This window comes from Myxocyprinus asiaticus, chromosome 41, assembly GCF_019703515.2.
Source record: "Myxocyprinus asiaticus isolate MX2 ecotype Aquarium Trade chromosome 41, UBuf_Myxa_2, whole genome shotgun sequence".
In the NCBI taxonomy this organism is placed as follows: domain Eukaryota; kingdom Metazoa; phylum Chordata; class Actinopteri; order Cypriniformes; family Catostomidae; genus Myxocyprinus; species Myxocyprinus asiaticus.
Genome location: NC_059384.1, coordinates 18,078,004 through 18,090,208, shown reverse-complemented (window position 1 = coordinate 18,090,208; position 12,205 = coordinate 18,078,004). Strand labels below are relative to the sequence as shown.

The window sequence follows — 12,205 nt, the reverse complement described above, 5'->3', positions numbered from 1 at the left end:
AATAACATCAACAGTCATCTTCGGTTCTTTGGTCACTTCTCTTTATTCGATTTTATTGGTAGCCATTATGAAAAAGAGACTGAATGTTTAAGAAGATAAAGATTCAGCAATTAATTTATTTCATATGTGGTGGTTACTAAGGCAAGTATCACTATTAGTATTGCTCATACTTAAAGCAATAACAATATATATGTATATACACTCACCGGCCACTTTATTAGGTACACCTGTACATCTACTTATTCATGCGATTATCTAATCAGCCAATCGTGTGGCAGCAGTGTAATGTATAAAATCATGCAGATATGGGTCACAAGCTTCAGTTAATATTCACATCAACTATCAGAATGGGAAAAAATTTGATCTCAGTGATTTCGACCGTGGCATGATTGTTGGTGCCAGATGGACTGGTTTGAGTATTTCTGTAACTGCTGATCTCCTCAGTTTCCTGCTCTAAGCTGACAGTAGTGGTACCCGGAGGAGTCTTCTACTGCTGTAGCCCATCCGCCTCAATGTTCGACATGTTGTGTGTTCAGAAATGCTTTTCTGCACAGCACTGTTGTAACGCGTGTTTATTTGGGTTACTGTCACCTTCCTGTCAGCTTGGACCATTCTGGCCATTCTCCTCTGACCTCTGTCATTAACAAGCCGTTTTCGCCCACAGAACTGCTGCTCACTGAATGTTTTTTTGTTTTTCGCACCATTCTCTTTACTAGGGCTGCGTATCGCCAGCCACCTCACGATACGTTATGTAATATGATACATGTCGTGATACAATATATCGCAATAAATCACAGTATCACGGTTCGATTTCTGTTTTGCTTGCATACAGTATGAAAGAAATTCTCTTTCAGCTAATGCTGTTATTCGTTATACAGGGGACCTTCTAACTGAAACTACAGACATATACATTTCACAAAATTTTATCCTTAGTTTTTCATTATTTTGGTGACATTTTAGCTTTTTTTTTAAATGTAGTCCATGTATTACATAAATAAATATGGTGTATTGAAATTGCATATATACAGTATATATATGCAATATAATATGTTGAGGAGAGGTGTACCATTATTTTTCCTCTGAGATCGGAAAATGTTCACCTCGCAGATGATAAAACAGCCGAAAAATTCCATAGACTTACTTTGAGGGATCCCATCTAGGGACCAGAATATCATTAGCAGTGGCCTCTTCTGACCGGAGCCAGTAAGCAATCGCCTAGCAACCAGAAGGCGACCAATAGTAGATTTTGACGATAACTAAGGTGGTGGAAAGGCGGATAACCGATTAATCGGCCGATAGTTTTTTCAAATCGATTTATAGAATGATCTTTCAATTTCTTAGTCTTTCCTTACTATGACGGGCACATACATTGAGGCTACAAGAGCCCCAAAAGCAGTTTATTATGCAACCAAAATTCTAATCATAACCAGAAAAATTAAGATTTGGAAAATAACATGAGACTTTTACCTATGAACAAGATGAAACACCCGGGGGACTTTTTTTAAATGACAAGGGACTTGGCTCCATTACAAATCTCTATATGTAAGTATTTCACAAATTAAGCTTTTTATTGCCTATATATTCACCAGATGAAGAGTTTTGTGTGTGTATATATTGTATGTACAGTATATATGTATATAATTTCACCAGATGAGGTTTACGAGGAATAAAAAATGAGGAATAAAAAAACTACAGTTTAGTATAGGAAACGACAGTTCAAAAAAACAACTATCGGCACAGCATAATCGGCAAAACCGATATATCAGTCTACCTGCACTAGCAACCACCCAGAACATCCTAGCAACCATCAGAACACCTTAGCAACCACAAGCAATGCCTTGGCAACCACCCAAAACACAAGAACATTGTGGAGGTTACTAAAAGCACCTCACACATTTTCTTAGAAAATGTAAATAAAAATTGAGTTTTTTATTCTACTTTTGGCAGCACAGACTGGATTTGAACCTGCGACAGAATTTGGCTGCTGGGTGTTTTGCATTATTAATAACAGCTGTAGCTACTCTAACAGCTCAGGAATCTGAGGGAGGGATAAACACATATGCTAGGCAGGGATGAGGGATGTCAAAAGAACAGGCATTTCAGTACTAAGTCCAAATGATAATAATGTTTTAAAAAATGTAGCGATACCAGTCTTTAACAGCATCAGAAGTACCACGTGCCAATTCAATTTGGTACATGTGCACTGCCTGACCAGGGCTACTTTTACATGCCTACAAAAAGCTTTGCATTTTTTTCAAATTCTGAATGTTCACTTGAATGCTTTGCAGCTGTTGTTACAGAATATACTAAAAAAAATTAAGCACTGTTTATTTATTTTGTGTCTTTGCTATATTGCTTGTAATTTGTTGCCTTGTTACTTCCCTTAAAAAAAAAATCGAGAGTTCTGGCAAACACTCAATATTTGCAGATGAGCTTTGCGGCAAACTCTTCATTGCTGCCACAGGTTTTCATATACTGTTGTGTTTGCCAGTAGTGGCAAATTGTCCATTGTTGTAAAAGGTTTGCTGCAGGTTCACTGCTACCAGTGAAGAGCTGCAAATTTCTGGCAATAATCTGCTGCAAATCGCAAACTCATTTGCATGTAAAAATAATGAGTGACCTATTTGCAACAAGTCAGAACTCTCCATTTTTTTAAAGGGTTGAATAAATTTTACTTATAAAGTATTAAATATATTAAAATATTTGAAGGTTACGTGCCATTCTTTACATTTAATCGGTTAATATTAATGTTAATATTTAAGCATCATGTTCAAAAACATGATAATTTTTACAGTGGAATCGAAAATGGCATTAGGAATTACAACATTTCAATTGTATAGATACCAACTACTCGAATTTATTGACAACCCTAGCTGTAAAGATGTAGTTTTTTCTACAAAAAAAATAAAATAAAAAGGTAATTTCCTCTTTGCAACAGGCTTCCAAAATCAATAAATTAAGCATTAACTACATAGCAAACTGCCACAATAATTAAATCAAAGCCACAAGCTGTCACAAACAAAACCTCCCCCTTTTTCTCCCCAGTTAGAATTTTATGAAAAATCAGCATGACATTTAAAATACATTAATAAAGCTGCAAGAAGTCTATGCCTAATGGTGTATTCTGATCTGTTTTGAGTGTCTCATTCTTAGCTAAATGAATATGCTAGTGAAGGAGGGAGGGCACACTCAATTGTGTGGCGGAACCAGACTTTGATGACTTGCCGACAGCTGCTCCACAAAAACTGATCCAATTAAGTCCCACATCATACAGTTTACATTCATGCAGCGGAGCATCAAATCCGCTCCTCAAATACACTGAAGCCTTTTCATCTCTGAAACACTCATTTTCTGTCTTCAAGAGGCTGTTGCGTATCGCTGGCGATGGGGAATATGAGCTAGGCTGTGTGAGGTGTTGAAAACATCTCTTCCTGCATCCTGTTAAAAAAGGTTGACGTGACAGAAGTGCGATTGAGAGCCATCTGCTCCCTCTCTGCTGGTTGCCAGATCCTCCTTTAGGGAGGGGGTTATTTCAACAAAGCTAATAAAAAGCTGTGGTTCCTGAAACCCCTGTGTTCTTACAGTCATGTCATTGCACAGACAATGGCAATTAGGCACGTATTTAGGGGCTAAGTGCATTAAGCTTACCTTCTGTAATGCAGACCAAGTAAGCCAGTTCAAAAAGCACAGTAAAAAAGGGGATTGGCTAATGCTAACAAGCAGCCAGCCCAGGTCTAGTCCTCTAATTTCCAAAGCATCCCTCTCTCCCTGGAGAACAGTGTCTCTTAAGTATAAATTGAGCTGGGGTCCTGTCCTGATGATGAGATCACATCCTGTCATTATTCATAGTGACAATTACAAAGGTTTTGGATTACTTTATTTCTGAGAGAATTCCACAATGCAAGTCAAACAGGTCCAAAACTTTCAAGCTCCGAAAAAGACACAAGGCAAGTATTCTATACATCTCGAGTAGGGATGGGTACTGACACAGATTTCTCGATCCTGATTCACAAGCTCTCAATTCGATTCGATTCGATTTTAGATTCCGTTTTAGATTAGATTTGATGTCGATTAATATGGGTATATTTCAGTTATAATCTCCCTTTTGCTTACATATGAAAGAAATTGTCTTCAAGCTAATGCTGTTAATTATACAGAGGACCTTCTAACAAAGAACATTACAGAAATATTAATTTTACTAATTATATATTATTCGTTTTTTATCATTTTGGTTAGGGGTGGGTAAAAATATAAATTTTCAGATGCATTAAATCCCAGGATCGATCTTTTACTCTATGCCCTCCAATATAATGAGAGGAAATTACTCGCATTTGCAACCAAATTCCACGCTATGCGACACATATATATATATTTGGTGACTGGCTGGTAAATGTTTAGATTTCACTGAATTGTGTATATACTACACAATTACTGGTGAGTGAAATCTAAACATTTACCATCCAGTTGGCAAATACATACATTTTAGTCACATACTGTAGTGTGAAATTTTGTTGCAAATGGGAGTGATTTCCACTCAGTGAAGTAGAGGATTGCACAAAGAGTAAAATATCGATCTTGGGATTTAAGAATGGATATCAAGATTGTTCAAATGAAGAACGCGATGCATTAGAAAATCAATATTTTTAGCCACCCCTAGTTTAAAGTGTTTTAATCAATGTATTCTGAAGCAATACAGTCACTGTGTAAAAAACAAAGCAAAAATTAAGTCCTTATGAACCAAAAATCACCACTTTCCCCCAGCTCTCCTATACACATTCATGAGAGAAGCTCACTCATTCTTGATACAACCAGAAGTTCTCACATGAAGTTCTTTTGCTTGGTTTCTCACCTAAAGCGATGGTATCACTTCAGAAGACATAGATTAAACCATTTGAGGCATATTAATTACTTGTATGCTGCCTTTATGTCCTTTTGGGATCTTGAAAGTTTTGGACCCTGCTGACTTATATTGCGTGGACAAAAAAGCTGAGATATTCTTTAAAAATACATTTGTTTGCGTTCCGCAGAAGAAATAAAGTTGAGTTTGAGATGGCATGAGGGTACGCAAATAATGAGAGAATTCTCATTTTTGGGTGAACTATTCCTTTAATTTGTCACCAATTTCACAACTATTTAAAGGGATAGTTCACCCAAAAATGAGAATTCTCTTATTATTTACCCACCCTCGTGTTGTACCAAATTTGTGTCACAATTGGAGAAGTTAGTTAAATGTTAGTCTAAGTTACCATTCATGTTCATTGCATCATTCTTTCCCATGCAATGAAAGTAAACGGTGACTTAGGCTAACACTGCCAAAATTCTCATTTTGTGTTCCATGGAATAAAGTCAAATGGTTTAGAATTGGAACAACATGAGGGTGAGTAAATGACTATCCCTTATAAGGTTTTCATTAAGTGTGGAATGGTTGTTCAAATGTGGAGTAGTTTTTCTTAACATTAGAATATCATATCTTAACCCTTTTGATGTGCTAAAGGAAAGATGGTTGAGAAACAGGATAAATACCAAAATAACAGCATCACAGAGATAATGCTCTATGCAACAGGAGGCTGATTAGATGGATTAATAATTATGCTTTGAATCGTGAATAAGCCTGCACAAAAGCATTTTTTAACATGCCCACCCACATGTTCAGTCAGCAGCAGGTTGAGAAACTGAATGTGCAGTTGATGTGCACTTATGCCAGCATATGGCATCTGGCAGTCGCATAAAAACTACCCACACAGAGATATGAGCAATAATTGCAAAATGATTCTGTTCAGGGAAGACCTGAAAGAATTTGATCAACATTTTCTCATTTGATCAAACTGTTGAGTAGTGTTTACTACTTGTAGCTATTCCAGCTTCAGCAACCACACAGAAACTTGCCAAAGAAAGCATTTTGTTATTATCATCTAGATACTTATAAAAAACTGATCAGAATTATTGGCAACCAACAAATCAGTCAATTTGAATGCTTTGATCACTGGAAAAACAGAGTAATATGAATCAGACTCACTATGTGTTGTACAATTGAAGTAAGAAGTTTACATACACTTAGGTTGAAGTCATTAAAACTAATTTTTTAACCACTCCACAGATTTCATATTAGCAAACTGTAGTTTTGGCAAGTCGTTTAGGACATCTACTTTGTGCATGACATGAGTAATTGTTTCAGCAATTGTTTCAGACAGATTGTTTAACTTTTAATTGACTATATTACAATTCCAGTGGGTCAGAAGTTTACATACACTAAGTTAACTGTGCCTTTAAGCAGCTTGGAAAATTCCAGAAAATGATGTCAAGCCTTTAGGTAGGAGGTGTACTAAATTGGAGGTGTACCTGTGGATGTATTTTAAGGCCTACCTTCAAACTCAGTGCCTCTTTGCTTGACATTATGGGAAATCAAAAGAAATCTGCCAAAACCTCAGAAAAAAAAACTGTGGACCTCCACAAGTCTGGTTCATCCTTGGGAGAAATTTCCAAATGCCTTAAGGTACTACATTAATTTGTACAAACAATAATACGCAAGTATAAACACCATGGGACCAAGCAGCCATCATACCGCTCAGGATGGAGACGCATTCTGTCTCCTAGAGATGAACATAGTTTGGTGCGAAAAGTGCAAATCAATCCCAGAACAACAGCAAAGGACCTTGTGAAGATACTGGAGGAAACAGGTAGACAAGTATCTATATCCATAGTAAAAAGAGTCCTATATCGATATAACCTGAAAGGCTGCTCAGCAAGGAAGAAGCCACTGCTCCAAAACTGCCATAAAAAAGCAGACTACAGTTTGCAAGTGCACATGGGGACAAAGATCTTACTTTTTGGAGAAATGTCCTCTGGTCTGATGAAACAAAAAATTGAACTGTTTGGCCATAATGACCATCACTATGTTTGGAGGAAAAGGGTGAGTCTTACAAGCCGAAGAACACCATCCCAACCTTGAAGCATGGGGGTGGCAGCATCATGTTGTGGGGGTGCTTTACTGCAGGAGGGACTGATGCACTTCACAAAATAGATGGCATCACGAGGAAGGAAAATTATGTGGATATATTGAAGCAACACCTCAAGACATCAGCCAGGAAGTTAAAGCACGGTCACAAATGGGTCTTCCAAATGGACAATGACCCCAAGCATACCTACAAAGTTGTGGCAAAATGGCTTAAGGACAACAAATTCAAGGTACTGAAGTGACCACCACAAAGCACTGACCTCAATATGATAGAAAATTTGTGGACAGAACTGAAAAAGTGTGTGCGAGCAAGGAGGCCTACAGTTAAACAATTTAAAGGCAATGCTACCAAATACTAACAAATTGTAAACTTCTGACCTACTGGGAATGTGATGAAAGAAATAAAAGCTGAAATAAATAATTCTCTCTACTATTATTCTGACATTTCACATTTTTAAAATAAAGTAGTGATCTTAACTGACCTAAGACAGGGAATGTTTTCTGCGATTAAATGTCAGGAATTGTGAAAAACTGAGTTTAAATGTATTTGGCTAAAGGTTTATGTAAACTTCTGACTTCAACTGTACATCTCCTGTTCATTGGACAAAACAACTAATATTGACAATTCACACTTCAACTACATGCACAAACTTAGACCACAACCTAGTAGTAAAATAAAAAGCACAACCAATCTGCATGCTTTGAAAGGCAAATAGTAAATAGCAGACAAAGGCATGCAGATAAGAATCCAATCACTCTATTAAGGAGCAAATTTATTAGAATGATAGACCATAAGAGAGAATTCCTGATTATGCCAAACAAAGTTAATAAACTTCATGTGTCACTGCACACAGTCAGGTTTTACATACCCCTGAAATGAACACCATCTTTTTTTCTCCACTTTCTATCCTGCACCTGCACAGCTGGGATCAGGGGGAAGACTTCACAATGTTCATCACTTCACACAACAAAGATCAAATCCAGCCCTAAAACAAATCCCCACCCTTAAAGCATGTGTGCCACATCTTAAAATGTCACTACAGGTTGCATGGGACTGTAACATAATAAACTGCACAGTGTAATTACCAGGTATCATTAGGAGTATTGGTTTGCACAGCTGCTGTGTCAGTGTATTTTATTGGTGTGTCAAAACCTTGTGAGCTTTGGCACAAAATGCCATAAATGTAGGTTAGCAGTTTTGAAGCACAGCAAGTATCTCATATATGATGGATGCATCTTACTGGGTTATTGCAAATGCACCTTAACAACTGCTTTATTAGGAGGTTTAATGATCATATTATCGAATCACTTACTAAGTGGACCTCCAGGACCTCCTTGCTCTTTGCATGCGGGTGGAGTTCCGCTCTGCCTCTCGAAGTTTCCTGGATTGGAGAAGTAATCCCGCAGGCGAGGCAGCTCCCGTCCGGCTTCCAGGAGCTCGGTGTGCAGCTCCAGGGCCGTAAGGATGTACTGATCCCGAAGCAGCTGCGCGGCTATCGCATCCAACGACACCTTCGTCTCTGTGCCTCCGATACCGGCCACCGCAGCGGCCGATGCGGGAATACCGTCCACACTCGGGCTTGTTCTGTTACTGGACAGCAGAGCGGGAGGCTCGGAGTACGCTGACGGGGAGAAGGGACCGAGACTGTGGCCTTGCGCTTCATTACTCGGGCTGCGCTCGGTGTCAGCGCCATCCTGCCTCTGCTCCGCTTCCTCCTCCGAATCACTCACGTTAAACGGGTTGACGTTACCCGCCGCCATTTTCCCGCAAGGTGTTCAGACACCTATCTGGCTAATAAATGCCTCCGTTTTCCTGGACGGATGTCAAGAACGCTTTATTGCTCCTAATCAACGAGGCTTCGGAAAATATGCTTTGGTTGGTGGGGGCCGAATGACATTTCAGCACCCCGCCTTCCTGCCTAGAGCCGAGCGGAAATGACGTCATTCACTGAGTGTAAACAAGATCCGCCAAGCAGTCGTGTAACGATCAGTGATCTTGTTTATTAATCAATTTCACAATAAGAGAGAATGCAGCCGTAATCGATGTCAGTGAAAAGTTATTCCTGAAAAACTGTAAAAAAAATAAAAAATAAAAAAAGTGTATACACATACAGTATTTATTTATTTATTTATTTGTCAAAAATGACTTAAATTTATTCATTTGGCAGACGCTTTTATCCAAAGCGAGGTACAAAAAAGGGAATTCTAAAAACATTTTCTTTGAAATTATTTATCTTTTTTTTATCAAAAAATTATTTACAAATGAGAATTCTAAAAAAAGAAAAAAGAAATCTATAGAATTATTTATTTATTTATTTATCCAACATGGCTTACAAATGAGACATCTAAAAACAATTTTTATTAATTAATTTACTTATTTATTGATAATTCAGCCTGTTTTCGTCTTTCTTTTCTAGGAGTTTTCTTTTCTTTGAATAGGGCAACAATATTAAGGATTTTTGTTAGAATTATTTACACATGTATTCATTTAGCAGATGTTTTTTATCAAAAGTGACTTATAAATGAGAATTATAAAAACAGTTCCCATAAAGTAATTCCTAGTAAGAGATAAAAAATTTCCATAAATGCAATAATAACAATAATAAATTAATAAATAAATGTTTAATTCTGTTTTATGCATTTTATATAGGCCTAAAACATATTTGCTCTAGAGCTTCTCCCTAAATAGGGCAACCGTTTTAAGGGTTTTTAGACGAATTATATTTAATAATTTTGCAGATGCATTTCTCCAAAGCAATTTACAAATGATAATTATAAAAACAGTTTCAATAAAATAATTGTAACTGCTTCTTTAAAAGAAAGAGAGAACCCTTTAATTACATACTAAACAAAATTAATAAATAATAAGTTTGGCACATAAATCATAAATTTCAGAATCCAAGATAAATATAAACAGGTACACAAGATAAATAGGTGCACATTAACAGTGAAACAGACTGGATATTTCAGCTCATGGCTCATTGTTCTAACTTACTGAAATAGCTGAAATCACTCTGTTTTGTTTGCAGCGGTCTCTGTTTTGCTCTCAACAGATTGTGCCTGTACTTGCAACGATATCATTTGTTTCACACCATCGGGCATGTGTTTTTGTGCCATCTGCTGGTTTAAATAAAGCATAACATGTTTTCAGTTACTTTCTGACCTCATAGCAAAGTAATTTCTGTATTTGCCCAATACAATAGCAGCCTAATCATTTTTTATTTATTTATTTATTTATTTTTAATAAGTTAACACCATAGTTGCTCTTTGGGTCAAATAAATGAGCAGTTCCCATGCGTGTTCATTCATTCATTCATTCATTCCCTTGAAAGGTCAGTTGTGTTTTGGATGCACCAAGAATTACCATGGGCACACATCTCTACAGACCTAGTCTCTGGATAGGATGTTGCGTTTGAGATGCTCTGACACCAGCACTTTTAAAAGATGTTGACATTCCTTGGTACCAAATCCAGAAACCCCACCACACCCTGTGGCATAATCTAAAACTTTCACTTTCCAGCCAAGGTCCAGCTCCTGGTGCAGAGCTCAGATCTTGGTGGAACCAAGTTCTAACACACATCTTCTTGCACATATGCCTTCATTATGAATTTTGAATTATTTACTAATTATAGAGTATGAATAAGGTTATCATACTCATTAATGCCATAGGCAAACATATTGTTATTGGCATTGTTGTTATTATTATTTCTAATTGGCCCTTTCTTATTGTATGTTAGGAGTGTTGGATATTTCACTCAGTTTAAAGGAATATTTCGGGTTCAATACAAGTTAACAAAAAATAATGTTGACTCGTCCCTCCTTTTCTTTACAAAAAGCAAAAATTGACTTTACAGTGAGACACTTACAATGGAAGTGAATGGAGCCAATTTTTGGAGGGTTTAAAGGCAGAAATGTGAAGCTTATAATTTTATAAAAGCACTTACATTAATTCTTCTGTTGAAACTCATGTATTAGCAGAGCTGTAAAGTTGTTTAAATCTTAATTTTTATGGTCGTTTTAGGGTTTATATGTTACGTCGTCATGACAACGAAGTTTTAAAATTGGATAAAACTTTACACAGAAAAGGTCAGTAAGTGAATTTATTACTCTAAAATCATGTCAACACACATATTATTTGCGTCTTGTTGTGGCTATACTTTTAAAACAGTAAGTATTTTAACATTGCCAGATTAGGGAGCCTGGGTTGCTCAGCGAGTATTGACGCTGACTACCACACCTGGAGTCCAGTTCAAATCCAAATTTGCTGAGTGACTCCAACCAGGTCTCCTAAGCAACCAAATTGGCCCAGTTGCTATAGAGGGTAGAGTCACATGGGGTAACCTCCTCGTGGTCACTATAATGTGGTTCTGGCTCTTGGTGGGGCACGTGGTGAATTGTGCATGGATGCTGCAGAGAATAGGGTGGGTCTCCACACGTGCTAAGTCTCCGGTAACGCGCTCAACAAGCCACGTGATAAAATGCCCGGATTGATGGTCTCAGACGTTGAGATTCGTCCTCCGCCACCCAGATTGAGGCAAGTTACTACACCACCACGAGGACATAAAGCGCATTGGGAATTGGGCATTCCAAATTGGGGAGAAAAAAAAAAAGAAAATAAAGCACAAATCTGGGTTACAGTGAGGCACCTGGAAGTAAATGGGGCCAATCCGGCAATGTGTTATTTTTTTTATTTATTTATTTTTTGTTTGGTTGTTTTTTTTTTTTTAAGAAAAGGAAGGACGAATCAAAATTATTTTTGTGGTAATCAACATTATGCCGCAAATGCTGTCGATTGAGCTTAACTTGTATTGAACCCGGAATTTGAGTTGTATTTGTAATTGTGCAAAAGCTACAAAACCGCTCAATATGAACAAGTCACAACCTTACAAAAATGTACACTGAGAAAAGAAATTAAACAATACAGAGAGAAGAAATTACCAAGATAAAAAAACGACAAAATGACAAACAGGCCTACTTGAAAACATTGACTGAAAAAATGTACTATGGTATTTAACGGAAATTATGATTTCCACGGTCTTTTGTCTGGAATATCGCTCTTTTAGTGAAAGTGGACTTTTATTTTGAAAACATATGATAATCAGCTGTGAGAACAACTTTGAATGGAAAAATGTGCGAAGTATCAGCAGATTCAACTTAATAAAAAGCTTCCTCACATAATTAACACTTGGCTCATTTTCAAATTTTTCACGCGACAGTTTCAGACAAACGACTGGGATCAAACCCCGGACA

The 12,205-nt window shown here is 37.2% G+C and overlaps 1 protein-coding gene across 9 annotated transcripts in view; it reads right to left on the bottom strand.

Annotated features, from left to right (window-relative positions):
- The window catches only part of LOC127431521 (RAB11-binding protein RELCH homolog), a 69,574-nt gene extending 60,517 nt beyond the window's left edge, over window positions 1–9,057 (bottom strand). For 4 of the 9 annotated variants that reach the window (XM_051681961.1, XM_051681963.1, XM_051681962.1 and 1 more), the window contains exon 1: window positions 8,269–9,055. In XM_051681961.1, coding sequence (XP_051537921.1) covers window positions 8,269–8,716 — 448 coding nt within the window. In that variant the 5' untranslated portion in view covers window positions 8,717–9,055. Of the gene's footprint in view, window positions 1–8,268 lie in introns of all 9 variants that reach the window. The other 5 variants (XM_051681964.1, XM_051681965.1, XM_051681968.1 and 2 more) reach the window with 3 other exon arrangements.
- Between the last annotated feature and the right edge of the window lie 3,148 nt (window positions 9,058–12,205).